General features: G+C 33.7%; 1 protein-coding gene across 1 annotated transcript in view; it reads right to left on the bottom strand.

Annotated features, from left to right (window-relative positions):
- Positions 1 to 5,515: 5,515 nt before the first annotated feature.
- The window catches only part of LOC111600233 (autophagy-related protein 2 homolog B-like), a 33,554-nt gene continuing 12,478 nt past the window's right edge, over positions 5,516 to 26,591 (bottom strand). Inside the window, exons 7-12 of the mRNA XM_030225736.1 lie at positions 22,517 to 22,740; positions 21,085 to 21,918; positions 17,429 to 17,556; positions 16,840 to 16,994; positions 8,706 to 8,849; positions 5,516 to 5,807 (exon numbers count right to left, since the gene is read on the bottom strand). Coding sequence (XP_030081596.1) covers positions 5,577 to 5,807; positions 8,706 to 8,849; positions 16,840 to 16,994; positions 17,429 to 17,556; positions 21,085 to 21,918; positions 22,517 to 22,740 — 1,716 coding nt within the window. The 3' untranslated portion in view covers positions 5,516 to 5,576. The remainder of the gene's footprint in view (positions 5,808 to 8,705; positions 8,850 to 16,839; positions 16,995 to 17,428; positions 17,557 to 21,084; positions 21,919 to 22,516; positions 22,741 to 26,591) is intronic.

The following is a 26,591-nucleotide window of genomic DNA, read 5'->3' as shown; positions in this document are numbered from 1 at the left end:
TTTATTGTCTAGTATAAGACAGATTGCAAATAAAAACAGCAATTAAAAAAAAAAAATTAAAAAAAAATTAAAATTATTGTCTAATAATTTCAAAGTGCTTCGATTATCTTTTTGAATCGTTTCCATGGAGCTGCCCGTTCCTTTTTAATTTTTGTTTATTTTCCAATATTGTAGTGTCATTTTGGATTTCTTATGGACGTAATCCCAGCATCTCTAGTCTCTGTTAGCCAATCATCTTTATTGTTCTGTTCGCCCTCTCTGTGTTATTGATATCCCACGCCAAGCTCGTCCACAAGAATTTAGACGCTAGGCTCAAGAGCTTAGTAATCTATAATGATAACTTTTGGTGCCCCGAATTGTGCAAATATCCGCTCTCGAAATACGGTCTAGAGCACAGCCATATTGGTGCTCCTCAGCAGCACAATTTCTGTCCATTTGAGGAACCGGTCGATGAACTCCAGTAGTATGGTATTGCCGTGCTTTGATCTCGGAAGCGGTACTGAGGAATCAAATCAGATCGTAGAGATGGTGCCTCTGGGATTTGCGGGAGTATTTGGTGAGCCGCTGTGTTTGTAGCATAAAGCTTCCATGGACTAACAGCATTATGGTCGGCTTGATATATGATTCCTTACTCCTCCTTATAATCCTAAAAATTTAGTGGATTTCTGTGCAATTCCTGACTTAACTTTTGTATCCCAAGACACTCTTTTACGGGTGAATCCCTGTTTTCACCACCTTCCTCAACGCTTTGCTTGACATTAGTATACATGACATCAATTTATATAGTTCATCACTCATTTGATAATTCTACTTTAGGGCGAATCCCATCGATGGAGTTGAGCCACTTCAGTGCTACATTTGTGATCACCACCCTCGATATATGGATTCTTTTTCCAGATATCCCAGATGACGGCTTGGCACTCCTTTTTATTGGAATAGTTCAGCTCCGTACATTTGAGTTTAGGCATATTAAATAACTCGTTCCATATCGTCGCTCTATGAGGATTATTTGAGGCCTCGATGCTCTTTAAGCTCTGAAGCTTAGCTTACAGCTATCCCAGAAATGCATCCACCTCCGTATTTTCATGCAGTAGATGCTAGCTCTCCGAGATTGCTTTTACTGACAGCCCCTCTTTCAACTGTGCGTTTCGCTGCGGATTTCTTGGCTTAATTTTTTAGTCTTAAGTCGCCGCACCTTGGCACGAAGCTTCTAGTGACCAGTTTTATCATCGACTCGAAGTGCACATCCACTTGACTGCAGCTGCCGCCCACCAGTCGTATTCCCCTAATCGTTAAGCTGGAGAAGGATCGGTAAAGTTTGCGGCAGCAATAATGTCAAATAGGAGGGGTAACCACTGGCAGAAGGCAGCAGCAATTAAGTGGAAGCGCGAAGCTTGGGTAAGCTATTGCTTACCCGCTTCGCATAATTTTAATCAATAATCTTAATCTTTTTTATTTTCGTCGTGGCTGCAATGAAAGTATACGAAATGGAAAATAGCTATGTCGGTCAGAAAAGACAAGCATACAGTTAAGCTTTTATTATGATGTAAAAACGTCAGTTTGGGGAGAACTGTCTAAGAACGCGATGCTGGGTACATAAATGAAATATATAAGAAAAATACATAATACATAATACATAAGGGACCCAGCTGAAGAATACACATGCTAGACAAATTTACATAAAAAATTCATAATGTATCAATGTCAATGTATCTTTTTTTTTGCATTATTTTGGAGAACGAGTGTAAATATATTAGTTAAAGGCGGAGATATTGGAAAGTCGACAAGTTTTTTATCTTATTCGGAAATACGTCCTCGTTTTCATTTTGCGTTCTCAATCGTCATCGATCTTGGGAATAATTAAATTATAGGTTATTTCAAAATTAAGTAGTATCTAATATTCAATTTATTGTATTTTAGTTTTAGGAGACATACATTTGGTAAATTTTCCTGTCACTGCGACACAAGGGTCTTTGATAAAGTTTTTATTGATATTATAATCGTATTTCGTATTAAATAGAATTCATCTGTTAAATCTTCGGTGTGTCTAATAATTCTGAATTGATAACAGGTTTAATTGTAACAGGAAAAGCTTTGATTTAATTAACCCATTCTTTTTAATTGTAGTGCAAATTTAATTGTTTTGATATAATTAGTGAAATATTCCATATTCAATATTTTCCTTAAGTTGCATAATTTTGGTATTTTCATTTGGGTTTTTTCATAATTTAATTTGTTTAGTTTTTATACCCTGATCCCTTTAAAAATGTATGTGCAAATTTATATAACAGGCACAAGGAGGCGTGGCAGACCCCATAAAGTATATATATTCTTGATCAGGACGACAAGCCGAGTCGATTGAGCCCTGTCCTTCTGTCTGTCCATCCATCTGTCCGTATGTGTGAACGCGTCGACCTCACCATCTATAATAGCTAGAGACTATAAATTTGTTTTGTATATCCGTGTATAAAAGGCGCATGTCAAGTTTGTTTCAAATATTCGATAACTAATCGCATTTTGATTGTTATCGAATAAACACATGATTGAAATGCAGTTAATAAATTATATCTCGCACGTCTTAAGAGCTATGCAATTTTGTTTTTTTTTTTTGGATTTTGGATACTTCCAAATTTCCCCAAATTCTTAAAATTAAAGTTTAGTTGGAAATAGGGTCATTATGTGACGGCGTTTGCATCCCTACCAAGCCAATATAATATGTAGATCATATGCTGAAAATATCATTAAAATCCGTTAAGTAAAACACGGGCACACATACATTCAAATGCGAGTATTCTTTTCTATTCGAGGAATCGAAATTGCGATTGAATTGCGAAGAATTAGTAGCTGCTACTTAACTTCAAACTTGCAACTTCTCACATAAGCAGTGCAGTGGCTGCGTTGGTAGAGACGGCGTCAGTTAGCGGTTGGTCTCGATTCAAGGTTCATTTTTTATTGTTTTTAATTTTTTAATTATGAAGTGGCGGTGTTGGTAGAGTTGGTGCACGTAACGCAAACAATCCAAGTTCGAATCCTGGTCTCGTAATGTCGTTTTTTATTCTTTTTATTTTTTTTTTATTTTTGAATACTCGATATAAACTACGGATCAGGGTATCTCCTAGTCGGGTACCCCAAGTAGAGCTTTCATACTTGTGTTTTAAGACTTCTATGCCTTTCTCATTTAGGGCTCCGAATAAAAACTTATATATTGATCATACTATATATATTAGACGACGTCTGTTGTGAAGGTGAATTCCCTTCATTTGATTTTTCAGTTTTTGGTGATTAAATTCTTTAAATTATTAAAGATTATTTGAATTTCAGTATAGCTTACAAAGAATTAATATATATTATAATCCAAGAAGTCTTTTGTTTCTTCTGTTTTAAGGAAAATAATTTTTTTTACTTGTATCATTTTTAGACAGTGTATTCCGATGAGGAAGACGATTGTGGGTTTTTCTACAAAGGGTCGGGTGTTGTTTATTAAATTGTTTTCTCATATGGAAACTCTGGTTATAGCCTGAAACCTGGGTATAATGGTTTTGTGCAAATGTATGTAATACGCAGAATGAGGCGTGCAGACGTTTTGCAGTATATATGTTAATGATCAGGATGACATACCAAATCGATTGAGCCCTGTTCGTCTGTCTCTCTATTCATATGGGTATGTGTCTGTCCGTATGTCGATCTCAGACATTGTTATCGATTAAAAGTCCAATCGAAATGCAGTTTTTAATTTATATCTTGTACGACTTAAGAGCTAGGATCTCCATATTTTGAATAAATGTATATTTTCTATCATTTTGATTTTTGTTATATTTTGGGTACCTGCTCCAAATATTCTCAAATTCTTCAAATTAAAGTTTAGTTGGAAATAGGGCCATTATGTGAAGGAGTTTTTATCTTCACCAAGCCAACAGAAAATGTAGATCGTATGCTAAAAATTTTATTAATATTCATTAAGTAAAACAAGTATTAAGCAAAACTTTTGGTCAATTTGCAAAATCACATGCCACGCAGCGAAGAGCGCACGCATTTTTTTATGTGTGCCCACATACATTCGAATGCGTTTATTCTTTTTATTTCGAAGAATCGAAATTCGATTAAATTGAGCTTGAATTATCAGGTGTTACGTAAGTTCAAATTTGCATATACTTGTGAAAGCAGTGCGGGGTTGCTAGAGGCGGCGCTCGTTACACGCAAGTTCGAGACCAAGTGGCGAAGGGACGTCTTTTTTGTTCTTTTTTATATATTAATTATGAAGGTGGTGGTACAGTTGATGTGCGTTGTGTAGGCAACTTTGGTTCGAATCTTTTTTGTTCTTTTTTATATATTAATTATGAAGTGGCGGTGGTGGTACAGTTGATGCGCGTTGCGTAGGCAACTTTGGTTCGAATCTCGGTGCCGTAATGTCGCTTTTTATGTGTTTCTCTTTGAATACTCGCTACAAACTACTAAAAATATTTCAAAGCGCAGATAGACCTGAGATCAGGGTATTTCCTAGTCGGGCACCCCGATTTTAACTTTCTTACATGTTTTATACTGGTCTATTTATGAATACTACTTTCTGTATCGGTTAAGCAATTATGTATTGCACTCGAAATTTATATTTTAATAACTACTGTTCTAGGTACTCATCCGAGGCTTTTTCTTTAATATCCGAACTTTCATTTGAATCATTGTACTCATTGTACGTTAGATTGATGAGATTGTCTAAATGACTGTTTAGATCATACTGGTGTTTCTTTATGTGTTTAGATTCATGGTAGACTCTTTTTGGGTGTTAATGTACAGAAAGAAGAGATTTGAGATTTTGAATGAGTATTACTAGAACCTTTTGGTTTGATATCAGAATATAGCAGTTGTTTCTTAACCTAAAAGTGCACTTATATCTGCAGATTTCAGACAAATCAGCACTTCAGTTAGTAATTGATCAAGAATTACCGTTTCTATAAGCTTAATTATTAGCTGAGTGTATATTACTCTTATTATTCTTATTAGCTTATTTGCATGATAACATTAGCTAATCAGATATTTTGATGTTAGGAGCACTTGGAGAATATGCTTCACCTGACTCAAAATTGGAGCCAGACTTTGATCACAATTCAATGATGTTCATCGTTCAATGATGTTCAAGGAGTAGAGCATGACCTTGAATATATCGATTTGATACTTAGGCAATGTAGCCGTTTGAAACAGAATTGCTTTGATTATTGTTCATGTCAACAGAGAGTGAATATCATATTGAGGGATCAAAAGATATGTAATTCCAGATGTCAATATTGTTGTGTAGTTTAGTTTAATCGAGATGGGGCAGTTTCGCAAGATACTTATAATGCAGGGATCACAATAGTATCTGGCTGCGCCGTATCCTTGTAAAACTTGATATTAAGATTAACACTTGAAGTAACATTTGAGTTTTCCGTCTCTTTGCGTTATAGTTTGAAGTGAATTCGGTTTATGATCATGATTGCAAAATAAGAAGTATTTTAATGACAATAAAATTTAACCGGACTCTATAGATGGCGATTAAAGTGTGTTTATTACATTATATATAAAAATTTTTATTAATTTTTTTTTTAATTTTTTGGCTGTTTCCATTTATCGGTGGCTTCACGTTTAGCTTCCGGAACAAGCGAACTTTTAGCTCCTCCTAAAATGTTTGTTGTGGCTTGAGTTGCCAGTACCGCGGGGCACACAACTAATTGAGGTAACTGTCTAACCACTGCACCAACTGCTCCACTGTAACCTTTTTGATCGTGCTCCACAATGGCTGCCTCCAACAGTGTATTCGCAGATTCATTTATTCCCTGTAATAAAAATTCATAAAAAATATTATTTTATATTAACAATCAAGATTCCAGATTCACTTTGTATACAAATTCGTACTTATGTGAATCAAAGACTAACTAAAATGACAAGATCAATTTCTATGTATGCTCTTAAGTCTTTTAACTTTATGCAAATTCAAATACAAAAGGTTAACAATTCTACACAATATCCTTCATTTTGAAGCGTAAAAAATAATAAAAGATAAATAATAACACACTTCGATATAATAATCTAAAGATTTTTAGGATTACCATACAATTCGTACTGAATTGTTCTTAATGCTAACAAAAACTTTACCCGTTTGGTAATCGGTTTTTATTAAATTCATGTTTTTATGGTATAAGCTATTTGAACTTTTTTTAAAAATTGTCAAACATAACATTAAATTTAAATGTCAGATATATATGCTACTTTTAGAGTATATTGATTTTTTTCGTCTTGATTCCGTCCGTATGATCGCAAAACATTTCGCTGCTATTGACCTTAAATTTGGAATATATACTTGTTGGTACCCTCGCTTGATAAAGTGTTATAATGGAAAATCGGGAAATGCTATTAGTTAAAGTTCTAGAGACTTCAAACATATACATGCATTGAGAATTTAAAATCATAAAGATATAGTGAATATATATACAATTATTTGGGGCGTGACAATGAAATTTTCAGCATATGATCTACATATTATACTGAAGCTTAGTAAAAATGGAAGCTCCTACACAAATTCGCTCTATTTTCAACTGAAGTTAAATTTTAAAAATATGTGGAAATTTGGAGCCGATATCCAAAATAAAACGTAAAAATTGTAAAAAATATACATGAAGCTAAATACAAAATTTTTAGGTTCTTGTTCTTAAGCCCTACGAGCTGTAATTTAATAACTGCAGTCGATTGTGTTTTCAATCGATAACAATAAACCGGGAATAGTTATGAAATATTTGAAACATACTTGACATGCTATACGTGCTATAGGCGTACCTACAAAAATTGCAAGTCTCTAGCTCTGATATATGCTAAGACCGACGCGTTCACACATACGGTTCCCATTTTCAATGGGGTCAGGGTATAAAAACAAGAAAGCTCTAGTCGATGATGCCTGAATAGGAGAAACCCTGAATCACAATTTTCTCAAATCACCATAAAGTCAAATCGTCGACATAAAATTTTGTCACCAAGCTGTAGTATTTAGCTAATTTTGGATGTATACAAATAAGTCTCTAGCTTCAATCGTGGTCATCAGGACTTCCAAGATTGGCATTGTACAAAACCAAAATACTGAAATTAAAAGGACTAATTTACCATTGTATATTAGCAACGTACGTACGAGAAAGGTAATATAAAACGCGTGAATGCGCAGTCCATATGAGGTTTAGACTAGCTCAGATTTGAAGACTTGAAAAATCCGTTTGTACAAGGTAATATTAAGCTTATTATTTATTTAAGAACAACAAAAATTGTAATATAATATTTCAGATGGACCATACTTGTATTTTTTTTCTAGCGACCAATTTGCTACTTCTTGCAATCTATAATATGCTACTCGAAAGCTATATTTATAATAATAGTAATATAAAATATAGTATAGTAATAAATTGAAAAAGATTATACAATTTTTTAAAGCAACACACTTCAGTGCTTAAAATAGAAGAATCTACAAGGTTAGGCTCCTAGGACCCAGCATAAAATAAGCAGAATATGACCGATCGATGGAGACAATGGTTCATGTAGAAGAAAAATATAATTATGTGACTATGAAGTTAACGTAAAGATGGGATAAAAGAACACAAGAGGTGGACCCAAATGAAACCGTATATTCAGGCTGAGGCTGTTCACGAAACAATTACCACATACAATAAATACATATATTCAGCCACGAAGAGCAGCAGCGTCTAATATGAACAAATAAGAAATCTCTAGTCGGAGTGCCCGACTAGGAGATACTTTAAGCCCAGTCCTATCAGCGTTTTTTAATATTTTTCATAGCTTAAATCAGCATTAAAAATAAAAATAATTTAATACCGACATTAGGATACCACGATTCGAAATAACACGCATCAACTCTACTAACGCCGACAATTCATAATACAGAAAAAGTCAATATAATGTTCCGTCGCCGCACATCATTAAACCAACATCTTCTTGGCAACAAGTGCCGCCTCTGCTAACACCGTCAGTAGATTGCTTTTTCAAGAAGTTGCAAATTTCAACAAAAGTAGCAGTTGACAATTTAAAAACAAATCAACCACAATTTTAATTTTTCGAATAGAAAAGAAAGCACGCATTTGAATGTAAGTGTGCCCGTGTTTTACTTAACGCATTTTAATGAAATATTCTATTGGAGAACTTCGCAGTTTAAAGTGCAAACTGCATTACATATTGACCCTATTTACAACTAAACTTAAATTTAAAGAATTTGGGGAAATTTGGAAGCAAATTTAAACAAAGATCTATCAATATAAGTTATTCATAAAACTAAATACAAAATTTGGAGGCGGCTCTGCTTTTAAGCTGTACGAGATATAATTTAATAACTGCAATAAAACGGGAAGAGTTATCTATTATTAAAAAAAAACTTGATACGGACAGACGGAACTATATACTTTATGGAGTTTACCCGGCTTCTACTTGCTGTTACATACATTGTAACAAAACCTTTCTACTTATTCCTCATTTTCAATGGTATCAGTGGTCAATGGTATTAGCTCATGATAACTACTTAAAACGCTATTAGAATAGTTTATAACTGATTCATATAACATATATTTGATTATCATGTTTACATCTAATTTTTTAGTGCCTTATTTTAATTATATACATGATTAATATACTATATCAATTATTACATTATATTAATTTTTATATGATGTACATAGTATTACCTCTTTTACGATTGAATAAGCATTTGCAACACCTTCTCGTAAATCTTTTGGGCGCCCATGTCGTTTCCTCTCATGCTTAGACTTTTTTCTTCTTTTTAATGATGGTCCAGAAGACAACATGTCAAATGTAGTTTCTGCCGTAAGCTAAAATGTAAGAAAAAATTAACTTAATATATTAATTACTTTTATTTGTGGATAAAATACCAATTTTGTATACTATCAGTCTTATAATAAAATGTCAAAAAAATTCGTTTGATTTTTGTATAATATAAGCTTTCAGTTAAGGGATTATATTAATTTAATATAAATTACACTTCCTCTTACTATCATTCATCAATGTAATCCAAATAAGATTACAGGCAGATTCAGAGTACTTAGTTACAATTGAAATGAAACTGTTTGGACTAGGTCTAAATAGACTGGTCTATTGCTCTAAATCCAGCGACTATTCAAATACGTTCCAACTAAAATTAGGCACAAACAATTATATGCTCGTAGAAAGACACCACCTCTCAATCGTGTCCGGCGATTTCAACGCAAAGGCAATAGATTGGGGAATGCTATAGACTAACTAAGGACTACTAGTATGTGATTAACGAAGAAATCGAACTAAAGACACAATGCGAATTCAACTCTTTAAATCTCTTCAACTAGAATATACTCCATTATTTTATTAGAAGTGGTCATGACTATTCTCATACACTTCTCAGAATAGTAGAGTAGAGTGGCGGTGCCACTATAGGAAAAACAAGCACTCGTAATGAAAGCTGGAAATATAATTAAACTTTATGTGGACGAAGTTTGGCCTGACACTTTAAAATTGAAGTAATACGGTAACCTAAGATATTGATCCCGAATCCATAAGATATCTTCGTGGGTTTTCAGTATAATTCTCTTATTACTGCTAGTTCTGCTGGATCTGTGAAGTATAAGTTAAGGAGCGCTGCTGTTCCTTCCTGAAGTACAATACATGTACCATGAATTTATCGTCCTTAAGTCTTCCATGGGGTCCTTCGCAGTTTGATGTCCATCGTCTTATATCTTTTGATTTTTTTCGACCCCGATAGGTTCTATCACCAATAACTGAGAGTCTTCTGACCCCTAGCTGACTGCGGCTACCCTGGTTGATGCACGTTTCTCGACTAGAAACATGTTTGTACACCGATCCCAATTATAGCAAAACTCAATAATTTCGATTCAGCATTTTATAGCACTGTAATCTCTGGACAGAAAATACTTAAAGTAACTGTCCTTGGTGGCTGACCCTTTCCATTCGGATTGCTTCTAAAATACTCGAGTCGCTATATGGTAATATACTGTATATAGCTGAATTTTATATATATATATATATATATATATATATATATAAGTTAACACAAAGTAGTCTAATCAGGTTAACCGTATGCGTGTGCACCAAAGTCGCAGCACTCAACAGAAGTCGATGACGTAAATTTAAGCTGATGCATCGTGACGAGCCAGTAAGGAATGTCACGAGGCGGGTGGTCAGCATTCTATTGGGAACGCCGTCGGCATCGCTGCCGAAGTCGATAACTTAGGTTATGATTAGAGAATTATGTTTAAGTTAGTTTTTCAAGAACGTCTACGCGATCCACACGAATCGCTGATAAGTTTTCGAAGTTAATGAAATACACTTATATTATTCATAATTGGCGCCCAACGGTTTAATAAAACTCCGTAAGAACTCTCGTTAACACCGCGAGTATAGTTTCGTCAAAAATTAAAACACTCCCGCCTTCGCCGCGTGTCAAAGACAAATAAAAAAAAAACTCCTGTTCACGTGGTCAGTGCACAACTTACTTATTTTATTTTTCAAGAGAAACACTTAAGCAATTTACCTACATGAGTTTCATTTTTGTTCTGCTTACGGCCTTAGAGGTCGAATATAAGACGCAGCGACGATGATCCAAGGGCGAATCTATGGTTAATAAATCTATGGTTAATAAATCTATGGTTAATAAATTTTATCATTTTGTCAAAAAAGTCGTGAAAAACTAAGAATAGACAGTTACATAATTTATGTCGAGAAGTATAGGTAACGAACAGCACTGTGATAGTGACGAAGAACTAGCCAATTCACTAAAAAAAAAACATGACGACACAAGAGGTGATCAATATTATGGAGGCAAATATAAGGTTAGCCCTTGAGGAGCAGGAACAAAGGTTCCAAACAGTAACAAAGCAAATGCAAAGCGATTTTGACAGTAAGATAAATGCAATACAATCTCAAATAAAAAAAAAGGATATAGAATATCAAAGGGTGAAAGTTAACGCAAAAATTAAATGCGACGAATCTTTAGATTTGGTCAAATCCTTGCCGGAATTCGACGGCAAACAAAGTGAATACGTTGCCTGGCGAGAAGCAGCAACATCTGCTTATGAAATTTATGAACCTTATATCGACAGTATTATCAGAAATAAGATCAGAGGCGCGGCTAGCGCAACACTGTCTTCTTTCAATGCAGTCTTAAATTTCAGAGCTATTATAATAGCTAGACTTACTCTGTTAGAATACTACGATGAGGTTGAGAAGACGTTGACTCTTCTCACCAATAAAACGAACTTGACCCATGACACTGCGGCAGCTTTCACATTAAACAATTCAGGAAAGCTGCTCTTCACTCCTTCGTTGCTGGCTTGAAAAAGTCTCTTAAAGCTGTAGTTTTTCCTGCCCAACCTGAAGATTTACCCACAGCTTTACAACAAGGAAAGTGGCCAACCACAATCTCAAACAGGCCCCAGGAGAAAACCTTTAGGCAACGGTCTAAGCCTCGAGAGAAATATCAGGCACCAGAACCAATGGACGTTGATCCATCAATGTCGCGTTTACGACAACCAGCCAATTTCAACAAAAAAACAAACTCCTCTCAGAATCGACAAAACGTCAACTGCTCTGCTCAAGAACAAGACACTTACGATAATGATTATCGGTCCTTGGCTGAAGAGAATTACCAAGCTGGTGACGACGATGTGGCCGACGACTTGTGTAATTTTTTAGGAATAGGTCCTTTCTCCCGTACATTGAAAAGGATGTAGGGAACGGATTAGTTCTCAAACTACTTATTGATACCGGAGCGTTAAAAAACTATATAAAACTCTTGTCCGATTTAAGAAATGTGACCCGTGTAGAAAAACCTTTCCAAGTTAAATCTATTCACGGGGGCACACAAATTTTACAAAAATGTCCGATTAAATTGTTCAATAAAACAACTTACTTTTTCTTGCTTCCAACATTAAGTGATTTCGATGGTATAGTGGGACTAGATTTTCTCATACAAATCAAAGAACATATCGACTTAAATACCGATACGATTAAGTACAATGGCGGCACACAGCCAATTATATTCAAAGCATGCCCGCAAGTTAACTTTACCCAAGTTAACGATTCTGACGTTCCGACAGTCATGAGACAACCTTTCAAGGCAATGATCTATAAAAGGTCAAAAGCGTTTGCAGACCCAAACGAGTCTCTCCCCTACAACATCAACAGAGTGGCCACTATCCGAATGGATAACGAGCCAGTTTACTCCAAATTATACCCTTACCCAATGGGTGTAGCCGACTTCGTAAATTCGGAAGTTCAGCAACTTCTCAAAAACGGCATCATTCGGCCATCACGATCACCTTACAACCACCCTATTTGGGTTGTGGATAAAAAGGGTGTTGATGAGCTGGGCAATAAGAAAAAAGAATGGTCAACGATTTCAGGAAACTAATTCAAATAACGGTGAATGACAAATACCCTATACCCGCAATCTCGACAATACTGTCGAAGGTAAGGCCCAATTCTTCATTACATTAGACCTAACGTCAAATTTAATTGGCAGAAAAGGACAGAGAAAAAACTGCTTTCTCTGTGAATAACGGTAAATATGAATTCTGCCGACTCCCCTTTGGCATGAAAAACGCTCCAAGCATATTCCAAAGGGCCATAGACGATGTATTGAGAGAACAAATAGGGAAAACTTGTTACGTCTACGTTGACGACGTAATAATTTTCTCTGAAAATAAAGAGGATCACGTCAAACATATTGACTGTGTCTTAAAAAGCCTTTACGAAGCTGGCATGAGAGTATCCCAAGAAAAGTCCAAGTTTTTTAAGAAAACCGTGGAATATTTGGGTTTTGTCGTAAATGTGTTAAAACATCCCCCGAGAAAGTACAGGCAATTTCAAACTTCAAGCCACCTTTAACTTTGTTTGATCTTAGGTCGTTCCTAGGGTTATCCAGTTATTACCGGTGTTTCATAAGGAATTACGCCGCGATAGCAAAACCGTTAACCGAACTCTTGAAAGGAGACAACGGTAAGGTAAGCGCTAATCAGTCAAGAAAGGTCAAAATTGACTTAACAGCTAAACAGCTGCAAACTTTCGATAGACTGAAAAACATTCTCATGTCTGAGGATGTGATGTTAAGATACCCGGATTTCATAAAGAGTTTTGATCTAACAACTGACGCCTCGGCACATGGCCTTGGCGCCGTTCTTTCACAAGAAGGTTGCCCGATTACAATGATTTCAAGAACATTGCGGGATAAAGAGGCAGATTTCACTACAAACGAGCGAGATCTACTGGCAATAGTTTGGGCACTCAAGAATCTCCGGAATTACCTGTACGGAGTTAGAGACCTAAACATATTTACTGATCATCAGCCTTTGACCTTTGCGGTATCTGATCGCAATACAAACGCCAAAATAAAGCGCTGGAAAGCGTTTATCGATGAACATAACGCCAAACTCACGTACAAACCTGGCAAGGAGAATTACGTAGCAGATGCATTGTCACGACAAAACGTGAATGCTTTGTACTCGGAGTCTCAGTGTTCGGACCTCGCTACGATCCATAGCGAAGAATCCCTTACCTAACTATCGAGACCACCGACAAACCAGTAAACTGCTTTAGGAATCAGATAATAATCGAACAATCTGATTCCCCTTCCTTAAAAGCGTTCTTATTCTTTCAGAACAAAACAAGACACGTCATAGGAATCTCAGTAGTAGTAAACACAGGAGTTGTCAATGGAATTCACTGCGAGTTGTCAATCCTTGCCTTTATTCAACACAGTCTGATTAAACTTTTTCCGTCAACTGCTTATCGATACTCTAAGTATCTAGAGGCGGATATTACCAACAAAAGTGACCAAAAAGAAATTGTGTTACGTGAAGACGAAAGAGCTCACCGAGCGGCACAGGATAATGTTAAGCAAATAATGTGCGACTATTTTTTCTCCTAACATGACAAAACTTGCAGCATAAGTTGTTGCAAATTGTAAAACATGCTCTAGAGCCAAATATAAACGACATCCAAAAAAAAACAGATGTTAGGCGAAACACCCATTCCCACCTTTGTAGGAGAGCGTTTACATGTCGATGTATTTTTCACAGACCAAAAATACTTTCTGACATGTGTCGATAAATTCTCCAACTTCGCTGTGACCCAGCCAATTTGCTCAAGAGCTATCGTTCATATAAAAACAAGACTTCTACAACTTGTAAATCTCTTTCCCAACATTCATACCATTTATTGCGATAATGAAAGGTATCTAAATTCAGAAACAGTTAAGTCCACTTTGTCAAACTTTAATATTCAAATTGCAAATGCACCGCCTTCCCAAGGTGTCTCGAACGGTCAAGTTGATTCTTCTTTCCACAATTGAATACAATAGAACTATTCATTCGGTACCCAAATGAAACCAATCGTTATCATTCACTCAAACAATGTAGAAACAGAAATAAAGATAACAAAAAGGCTCCAAAATGCACATCTAAAAACTTTAACGTTAAAACGATCTTAACTATAAGTAGAGAAGAAACTAAGAATAATCTATTAAACAAATAGTTTCAATAATTTCCATGGAAATTTATTTAAACATACCCAAACGTAATTGGTGTCAACTAAAAGAATAAAACTAAAACAAATATTATTTTACCTATATCTGTACAAACAAGTAAACACAACAATAGCAGCGGCATAATTGGGTATTTTATTTGCAGGACGGATCAGCTGTGTCCCACTTCACAACGAAATATGATAGTGATATTATTATTTGGAATAAGAGTTAATGGAAATTTGAAAAATTACTACTTTAGTGAATATTGTGAATAATCAAAATAACATTTAAACAAAATAAGTAATAATAATAAAAATGTAAATAGGAAAGATTAGAATAAATCTTAAGAGGAAGGGTCTCCAAATTCTGCATTTAGTTTCCTATAGATTTTGTACAATTTTGGAAATCGGTTCAAAGCTTCCTAAACACAGGAGTTGTCAATGGAATTCACTGCGAGTTGTCAATCCTTGCCTTTATTCAACACAGTCTGATTAAACTTTTTCCGCCAACTGCTTATCGATACTCTAAGTATCTAGAGGCGGATATTACCAACAAAAGTGACCAAAAAGAAATTGTGTTACGTGAAGACGAAAGAGCTCACCGAGCGGCACAGGATAATGTTAAGCAAATAATGTGCGACTATTTTTTCTCCTAACATGACAAAACTTGCAGCAGAAGTTGTTGCAAATTGTAAAACATGCTCTAGAGCCAAATATAAACGACATCCAAAAAAAAACAGATGTTAGGCGAAACACCCATTCCCACCTTTGTAGGAGAGCGTTTACATGTCGATGTATTTTTCACAGACCAAAAATACTTTCTGACATGTGTCGATAAATTCTCCAACTTCGCTGTGACCCAGCCAATTTGCTCAAGAGCTATCGTTCATATAAAAACAAGACTTCTACAACTTGTAAATCTCTTTCCCAACATTCATACCATTTATTGCGATAATGAAAGGTATCTAAATTCAGAAACAGTTAAGTCCACTTTGTCAAACTTTAATATTCAAATTGCAAATGCACCGCCTTCCCAAGGTGTCTCGAACGGTCAAGTTGATTCTTCTTTCCACAATAGAATACAATAGAACTATTCATTCGGTACCCAAATGAAACCAATCGTTATCATTCACTCAAACAATGTAGAAACAGAAATAAAGATAACAACAAGGCTCCAAAATGCACATCTAAAAACTTTAACGCAGGAAAACAAAAATAGAACCGACACAGAGTATAAAGTAGGAGATAAGGTATGGGTGAAATCAAACAAGCGCTTAGGTAATAAGCTGACACCACTATGCGTTGAAGGCATAGTAGAGGCAGACCTTAGATCGACAGTTCTTATTAAAGGGAGGGTGGTCCATAGAGACAATCTTAGAGAGTAAGCAATCAAAAATTAAAATTAGTTTTTCATTTATCCTGAAATTAATAGTAGTGACACTTCTAATGATCTTTTCAACTGCAACCGTTAAGCTCACGAACTACACACAGTCGGACTACATACCTGTAACTGACGGAGACGTTACTATTTGGAACGAATACGGATACCTAGGACACACGACAAACGTGACATCGTACGAGACTTACGTGGACGAAACCAGACAGATGATAGACTTATTCAAACAACATGTAAGGGAAGTACTGATCACAGACCTCAGACATATAGAGACGCTAATTAAAATGCTTAAAATAAACCAAAGTATGACCCGTAGCATTAACCTGTTTGGAACAGTCCTTAAGGTGATAGCTGAGACTCCTGACTTTGATGACTGGGAACAGATTAAGTTTAGACAAAATCAATTAGTAAACTCCGAAAATGAACAAATAGAACTAAACTCAAAATTTCAATCTCGACTCAACGAACTGACCATATTGCTTAATTCAATAAGTAAAACGGACCAACCTGACATCAACCACTTTTATGAAACTGTTCTGGCTAAAAACAGAGTGATCACATCAGACTTACAAAATTTAATTCTTGCTATAACCCTTTCGAAAGTCAACTTGATCAGTCCTGCGATGCTAAATAATATCGATGTTCAAGAAATGGCACTCGACTATATATATATACATATATATATTTACGTACACATCAAATTTAAGTCGATTGCTAGAAAGTGCAATTTTAAATACTCATTCCAAATTATGAGACTAATAATATAAATATGCAATAGTAATAATAGGTAGAATAATTTACATATACATATATATCGATATATAAAAATATTGTTTGATGGAGTAATTGATGGGTAAAATACATTTACATTATTAAATAATTCGAAAAATTACCTGAAGTAACTGAATTATCCTTGATGTTATCTCAAGTGCAGCAAATGCAGTTCGGGCACTAAAACTCTGTGCACCCAGCTGAAAGCCACGAATGAATCTTCCATCCTTATTATATTGCTGTAAAGGTAGTCTAAACAAGTCGAAAAAGCCTTGAACTGAAAGAAAATTCAGATTTATGTAACTACTAAAAGTACATGAACACATTTTTCATCTCTCCTTACTAAGTTAATTTAAGGAACCTTAATAAACTAGCAAGTTCAAAGCTCTATAATTTAAATCATAAAATCACTCCATATTCTCTACTATAATTTTTGTTCGATTTTTTTTTAATTTTTATTATTGGTTTATGGTATAAAAACATATACAGCAATCGGACAAAAATTTCCGAGACAAACCACACAAATGATCCTAAATAAAATTAAACTTTTATTATTGAATTGCATTTTCTATTACCCTACCCTACCAAGCAATAAAAACATGCTACAAACATGCTACGAACATCGTACAACTTAAAATAAATTATAAAATGTATTTTTATTAATAGTTTTACTTAAATTGGATATAAAATGGTTTAGCAACAACTACTTACATAATTGTAGAACAGCATTTGTAGGTCCGATTCCACTTAATATGTTTGGCAATTGATTTCTCTTTATGTCCTTTAGCCATTCTTTACTTACAAATTCAAAAAGTTTATTCCAACCAAGGATCCCTCGCCTGCGATAAAAGTTTAGAAATATTTAATATTAACAATACGACAGGAAAAAAAATTTTTAGAGCCAATGGATTTCAACCAATTCAACATACATCTTTATGTATGTTTATATAAAAATTTAAATTTTAATTAAATTCAGTAAATTATATATCGAAATTGTTAAAATATAACTTTCTGTCATATACACAAACTGCTATCAAATTTAATTATGTCGATCCTATACGATTGATCAGCAATCTTATACAAATATTTCCAGAAAAAGCGAAAAACAAAATAATCAATACAAACTATATTTGAGTCTAAAATTAAGCTAAGCTGCAAAAAGATTAAATTCTGTTGGAGGACCTTATTAGACATTCAGTATTCATGTACCTATAAGCAATTGTAACTATAGTTACAGCTGCAAATAACTTTGCTTATTTAAGGTGCTCAATTAATTTCCCAATCGTTAAAACGATCTTAACTATAAGTAGAGAAGAAACTAAGAATAATCTATTAAACAAATAGTTTCAATAATTTCCATGGAAATTTATTTAAACATACCCAAACGTAATTGGTGTCAACTAAAAGAATAAAACTAAAACAAATATTATTTTACCTATATCTGTACAAACAAGTAAACACAACAATAGCACCGGCATAATTGGGTATTTTATTTGCAGGACGGATCAGCTGTGTCCCACTTCACAACGAAATATGATAGTGATATTATTATTTGGAATAAGAGTTAATGGAAATTTGAAAAATTACTACTTTAGTGAATATTGTGAATAATCAAAATAACATTTAAACAAAATAAGTAATAATAATAAAAATGTAAATAGGAAAGATTAGAACAAATCTTAAGAGGTAGGGTCTCCAAATTCTGCATTTAGTTTCCTATAGATTTTGTACAATTTTGGAAATCGGTTCAAAGCTTCCTCGAATTCTAATAGAAAAAAAAATTTAAAAAGTCTCCATTTTTACTAAATTGTGATATTTGGATATTTTAAGAACTGCAAATGCGATTGAATTTACCCATAACAAATCAAGAATGCGCGGACTAAGTTAATTGTCCGTCTGTAAACTAATTCGTTACACTCGTTAGATTTTTGAAATATTTCACATACTTGCGACTTGAAATTTAAAATATTTGCAAATGTAGACAACCTACATCTAAAAGAATAAAGTTAATGTACCCACGCCAAAATTTTTGATCTTGAAACTTAAATGTTCAATTATTGAGTTACAGTTGATTGAGAAGAGCCACATAATGTAAATTGTGATTTAATGTCTCTATCAGCGCTAGAGGAATTGTGTGTGTCAACCAAAGCACTAGCCAATCAATGGATAATCCCTTATATTCAGATTGGATCCGTTTTACACGTCAGCCATCTCCCCAATATAAACTTGCCAAGAAATAGCTCGAACACTCAGAAACAGAAATTTATTGGACATTTTGAAAATTTAACTAACCAAAATCCACCTATAAAAAAATAAAAAATTCAAAGTTCATCATTCTTCCTCATTAGCTAAACCGTGAGGAGCTGTGTAATTTCAAGGCTTATAAAGTTAAAAATAAAATTTTCAGAAAACCCAAATGCATATTGTTGACGAAAAATAGTGTCTTTTATATTATAATAGTATACACAAATACTTAATATGTCGAAAATAATTTTTTGTTGCGTATCCTAAAGGCGTGAGGGTATCGAGAGAGTATCGAATCCTTCCCTGGATTATTGCTATGCACTCGCCAAAGCGGATGTGTTTGTTTAAAGTATATACCCACACGCTCGTAACAGTATTGATTTCATATAAAAAATTAATTAATTGTCGCCAGTTTACTCGGGTTCAGTACAGTATTTTCCTACGGCTGAATTAACTTGCGTTTTACTTTTACTTTTAATTACTTGTCCGCGTTGAATCGCGGACGACTTTTGTATACCATATGTATATCTTAGTGTGTTCAGGCATGAACATACAGCATATTCAAGAATTCTAAGCATGCCATCTACGCACTTAACCACTTACAGGGAGTGCTATAGGAATAGATCAAATTACATACTTAGATTCTGAAATTAGACATACGAACGCTGACCCTTGCACATTCAGCACTGGATAAGCTAGATTTAAGAGATGAAATACGTATGAGTAAGGGTGTAAGAACTGTAGCTCAGCCGAATAAATATCATTACCCAACTAAACGCCACCACAGTCAAGTGTATTCACCCAGTGTCTTAAGAGGACATCGTTTTTTTGATGGTGAAAGCGAGATCTCGAAAAATTGAATAATTATATGCTAAATATAGTTTACTATGGAGTATATTTAAAAACACAGATGGAACGAGGTTCAGGGTACCTTCTACTCGGGCATTTCTTACTTTTACTTGTTTTTTTTTTAAGCAAACATGATAATTTAATTGATTGTGAATAATACACAGATGCAATATATGCGATACATTTAAAAAATTGGTCGAGGTCTTATTTGTTTTTATTTAAGTTTTCAATTAACAATGAACCATGAATAATAATTCAATGACCATATTTGTCAGTGAACAAATAAAATGGTCACATCCTCCAGGTGTTGTCCATAGTGTTGGGTACTTTTCTCTGAATTAACAAATAATATACAGTGGAATCTCGAGAGTTAGAAATGGCAAGGGAAGCATTTTTAAGAAATATATGGTTAGACGATTTGTCAACGCTTTCATTTAACTTTAATCCGTACAGAATGTAGATATTAGGCTATTCTAGGGTTTCAATTTAAATTGTTTTGCAACCTCAATTCTTTGTGTTCCATTATCAATGGTTGAAATTATGCTCTCTTTGTAATGCGATTGAGAACGGTCTTATGCTTACGGTTGTTGAACATTTTCACATATCGACTTAACAATTAAAAAGAAATGAGAATACACACAAAATTCATCATATAACTGTGCATTATTATTTGCATAAACAAAATATTACGGATTAATGGCGGTACGACAATGTAAAGAATTTTTAAGAAATATTTTGGACTTAGTTTGGCATAAAAATCACGATTCGAACTTTGAATGCACTTGATGTTGTTCAGTTTTGTATTAATCCGGCTAGAAGGACCATTTTTGGTTATTTCTTCCTTAAATCTAGCTTATCTATTGCGGAGTTTGTCAGGCTCAGCGTTGGCCTGCATTATTTTAGATCTTAAACATGTGGTCTTATCTATTTCTATTGCACTACCTGCTAGTTGTTGAGTGCGTAGACGGCTGTTTATAATCTTCGATTTTTTTGTATGTTCATTTCTGAACAAATGTATTTACATAAAAACGGTGTTGAAGTTTCAATTTTGTCCATTCACTCGATACATAAATTTATTTTAATGAATAAATAAATAATTCTGTACAAATTATTTTTGTTGATAGTAAAATACCATATATATATATATATATATATATATATATATATATAGACAACCATTGATATATTTACTTAGTCTTGATATAAGAATCTACTCAATGATTTTAGAGATAATATCAAAATTATGATATAATACATAAAAATTGTAAGCTCACCGATTAATAATTTCACGTAAACATATTCCAGATCCTTGTAGCTGGGCGAGTCCCATTAGTAATCCAGTTATTGGCCCACGAGATAGTTCAACTCTCCGGCCATGATAGTCAAAGCATATTGGTAAAGCAGGACTGAAGATAAACTCTTTAAAGTAAATGGGCTGAGTTTCATTGTCAAAAGAATTTTCTAAATATTGTAGGTTGCTTGAAGACACTGCATTTATGGAGTTACTTAAATTGGTGCCTGTTTCTTCCTTGCATTTGAAATCATGCGTGCCAGTTGATATTTCATTTATGGCCACCACAGGTAAATTTTGATTCGTATTTATTAATTTGTTATTTAGAGATGTTGAACCCTCATTTGTGGATCTTTTAACTAAAGCTGAAAAAAATTCTTCCAAGAACAACAAAGTGTCTTGGTCAATATTTAATCTAATCGGTAAAATTGACACTTTCAATGAACATTCTTCTTCTCTGTTTTTCTTAACATTGGATCGAACATTCAGTGCTTTTACTGTAATCATGTTTTCATCATTCTTTTGTGGTATGTTGTTTTTATTAGGATGGTAAAGAAGCTTGTTGATATCGGAAGAAAGTAAGCGATCACGTATTTCAATATCCGAAATAACCAGCACTTGTCGGGAAGCATAAATTGAGTGTTTGGGGTATGCATCAAAGGAAAAACGAATTTTTGTAAATTGTATTTCTACAAGTACATCTAAGTTACGGCATGTATTTGATTCATCATATACCATATTTTTATTTATTGTTTGATGCTTGCTTGCACCTTGTGATACACCGTGCTTATAAGTTTCGGACATGCCCGTTGTGAAACTAAAATCATAAGAAGGAAATGGTTCAAAATGTAAGTAAAGTACTTTTTCCTAGAATACTTTTGTAACCGTATTTATAGGCCTAGTAATAAGTGTAATTAAAAAAAACTTTTTATTTTATGAGTTGCATTTGTATTTTCATGACCTTTCAAGGACAACTTAATACAAGATACAATACAATATTTTGGAATTTACATCTTACAATTAAATCGCTTATCTATAGAACAGCATTTAGTAAGCGGCTGCAACTCACACTCGAACTGCGAAGCCCATATGTTAGTTGTTACCGATTTATAGTAAGCGTAAATATTTAAGTAAATTAAAAGATATAATTTTTTCAATTTATTTTTATTGCCAAAGAAGTGCATTAGTAAGGTCAAAATAAGACCAAAGTACTAAAAATTGGCTTTATTATAGATTCAAAAACTAATATGTTGAAATACTTGCAGCAGAACACAAGCATTAATTTTATGCTAATTTGAGTGATACCAAAAAAAAAAACTTACTAGCCAAATATATTAATAAAATAGGAAAAAAATAGTTTATAGCACATGTTTAGTTCTAATAGTAAATTTAAATATATCTTGCAATTTACATACCTTTTATTATCTTTTGCTTTTGGTTTTGTAATATCTGGAAAATCCTTTCCTCCGAATATATGCCATGTAAATGTCATTTCACATAATGTGTAACTGTTCTCAGGAACTGGGAAATGAGGAGGAGGTCTAAGAATATCATTTTTTTCACTTGGCAGCCCGAAATGATTGTCAATTATTTGAAGAGGACCTTCAGAGACATAGATCTGTTCGACACCAAAATTATCCTTTAGAAGAAAATTAGACAAATATAAAAAATATAAAAAAAAATATTAAATAATGGTTTTTACAAATTTTAAGTCCACGGACAAAGTGATACCGCAAAAATCGAACATAATGTATGTTGAAATGACTACAATAATTTAATATTCATGAATATTAAAAGCTTTCATGAAATAAGCCAGCTAGAATATTTAAATATGTCTATAAGAATAATAAGATAACATTCTAAGTATATATATTTAGTAGATATGATATAAACTTATTAAAATGTATTGTATAAGGATAAGCAGGTAAGAATGCAATAGTCGATCTGATCAAGTAATAATACTCCACTAGCAGATATGATACTATGAATCATTCTACACTTCTTCATACATACAAAAAATAATAGATCAATGTGCTCATACGGACGGATGAACACTAATATGTACATGGCATGATATAAGTTATATCAGATTTTATAACACCGAATATCGGTTTTCAAATAATCATAAGCTTTAAAACTGTGCCTTACTAGAAGATTCCCTGTACCCTGTCCGACCTTCGTCAAATATGTATCAAAAAAGAAAGCAAACCAGACCAGATTTCCTCGGCAACGCGCATCACATCTATCAACTTCATATTTGCAAAAAAAAAATTCCTCTAGGGGTAGCCGAAAGGCGTATGCCCTTCATTACCCTTCCAACGAGTAATAATTAAAATGATAAAATAATAGTCGTATTCAACTTTACAATTTTTTTTATTATCTCTCAGAAGGGTAAAGTATGACCTTATGGTTAACAGATTTAAAATATTGTGCTGCTTGTGAGTTCCAATAATTCGTGTATATGTGTAACTACGTGTGTTTTATGTATGTATGCCATTGATCGAAGCACTTCGTTTTTTAACAAAGACTTTACTTTGCACGGATACATAGATACAAAAACGTATTTCTTGTATTAATGTTATTACCATGCTGTGAAAATTGGATTAAGAAAGTCTATATAGAAGAAGAGTTATTCAAAAATAAGTAAGAAAACTCTAGTTGGGGTGCCTGATTCCAGACCTACAAAAAATTAATAAAAAAAAAACAGACATTGCGACACCAAGATTCGAACCATCATTGCCTACGCAACACGCATTAACTCTAAAAACATCGCCACTTCATAATTAAAAAACAAAAAACGTTCCTTCGCTTTATTAAACATAGAACTTCTCGGCAACAAGCGCCGAACGATTCTAGCAACACCGCTACTGTACTGCTTGTGCAAGATATTTGGTTGCAAATCTCAACTTAAGTAACATCTGACAATTCAAGCCCTATTCAATCACAATTTCGATTCTTCAAATAGATAAGAATGTACACATTTGAAGAGTGCGCTCGAGTGCGCTTGGAGTTGCTTGGCATGTAGTTTTGCAAACGTCTTGTTAAATAACATCTGTTTTCCTTAATTGATTTTAATAAAATTTTAGCATATGATCTACATATTCTATTGGAGTAATTGTCAGCTTAGTAAAAATGCTAGCCCCTTCACCTTTTGGCCCTATTTTCAACTGAACTTAAATTTAAAAAATGTTGTGGACATTTGGAGCCTATATCAAAAATATCACAATAATCAAAATTGTAGAAAATATACATGAATTCACAATTTGGAGCACTTAAGCCGTACGAGATATCAATTACTAACTGCATTTCGATTGTGTTTTTAATCGATAAGAATAAAATGGAAATAGTTATCGAATATTTGAAACAAACTTAATATGCGCGTGCTATACACGGACCTACAAAAAAATTTCAACGATCTAGGTCTTATAAATCCTGAGATCGACATACGTACAGACATATACATTCACCCATACGAATAGATAGACAGACGCACAGGACTTGGTATGTCATCCTGATCAATAATATATATACTGTATAAGGTCTGCATGCCTCATTTGCCTATTACATACATTTGCACAAAACCATTATACCCTGGTATATGGCTATAACCAGAGTTTCCATATGAGAAAACAATTTGATAAACAAGAACCGACCCTTTGTAGGAAAACCCACAATCGTCTTCCTCATCGGAATACACTGTCTAAAAATGATACAAGTAAAAAAAAATTATTTTCCTTAAAACAGAAGAAATAAAAGACTTCTTGGATTATAATATATATTAATTCTTTGTAAGCTATACTGAAATTCAAATAATCTTTAATGATTTAAAAAATTTAATCACCAAAAACTGGAAAATCAAATGAAGGAACTTCACCTTCCCAACAGACGCGGTCTAATATATATAGTATGCTCAATATATAACTTTTTATTTGGAATCCTAAATATGAAAGACAGATAAGTCTTAAAAAAGAAACTAAACATACAAATTAAATCATGAAAAAAATTATATGAAAATAGCAAAATTATGGAACTTAAAGAAAATATTGAATATTAAACCAATTATATCGAAACAATTAAATTAGCACTACAATCAAAAAGATTGGGTTAACTAAATCAAAGCTTTTCCCGACACAAACCTGTTATCAATTCAGAATTATTAGACACACCGAAGATTTAAAAGATGAATATTTAGCACGAAATACGATTATAATACCAATAAAAACTTTATCAGAGACCCTTGTATCTCAGTGAAAGTAAAAACTACGAAATGTATTTCTCCTAAAACTAAAAGACAACAAATTAAATATTATTTACAACTTAATATTGAAATAACCTATAATTTATAATTATTATTCCCAAGATTGATGACGATTGAGAACGCAAAATGAAAACGAGGACGTATTTCCGAATAATATAGAAAATGTTGGCGACTTTTCAATAACTCCGCCTTTAACTAATATATATATATAAACTAATATATCCAATATAATTAAAAACAAGTAGGAAAGCTCTAGTCGGGGTGCCCGACTAGGAGATACCCTGATCCCACTCCTCTGAGTTTAATATTTTCCGTAGTTCGCATCGAGTATTCAAAAAAAAAGAAAACAAATAAAAAACGACATTGCAAGACCAGGTTTCGAACCCGGACTGTTTGCGTAAGGTGCACCAACTCTAACAACATCGCCACTTCATAATTAAAAAAAAAAAAAACAATAAAATAAGTCTCGTCGCCGCGAGGATTGAACCCGAGACCAAACGATAACGTGCGCCGTCTCGACCAACGCAGCCACTGCATTTCTAATTGAAGCAGTTGCAAATTTGAAGTTAAGTAGCAGCCAATAATTCAGCACAATTCAATCGCAATTTCGATTCTTCGAATAGAAAAGAATACACGCATTTGAATGTATGTATGAAAAATGCGTTCGCGTGGCGCTTGTGACATGTGCTTTTGCAAATTGGCCAAACGTTTTGTTTAATAACTTCTGTTTTACTTAATGGATTTTAATAAAATTTTCAGCATATGATTTACATATTCTATTGGCTTGGTTGAGTTAAAAACGCCTTCACATAATGGCCCTATTTCCAACGGAACTTAAATTTAAAGAATTTGAGGAAATTTGGAGCAAGTATCCAAAATCCAACAAAAATCCAAATTTCATAAAATATACATAAAACTAAAAAATTTGGAAGCTCTTAAGAGGTACGAGAAATAATTTATTACTTGCATTTCAATGAAGTTTTTATTCGATAACAATTAAATGCGAATAGTTATCGAATATTTGACACAAACTCGATATGCGCGTGCTATACATGGACCTACAAAAAATTTCAAGTCTCTAGCTCTTATAGATGCTGAGATCGACGCGTTCACATAAACGGACAGACACGCCTCTAAAAAGTGTTGACGCATAATCTGTAGAGGATAGACAGCAAGACGGACATTGCACAAAATCAATATACTCCTTTTGATAGAGACGGTGATTATATGTA

This window comes from Drosophila hydei, unplaced genomic scaffold (assembly GCF_003285905.1).
Source record: "Drosophila hydei strain 15085-1641.00,03,60 unplaced genomic scaffold, DhydRS2 tig00008139-arrow-pilon, whole genome shotgun sequence".
NCBI lineage: Eukaryota > Metazoa > Arthropoda > Insecta > Diptera > Drosophilidae > Drosophila > Drosophila hydei.
The sequence above is the reverse complement of the archived record's forward strand: the minus strand, read 5'-3'. Positions and strand labels throughout refer to the sequence as shown.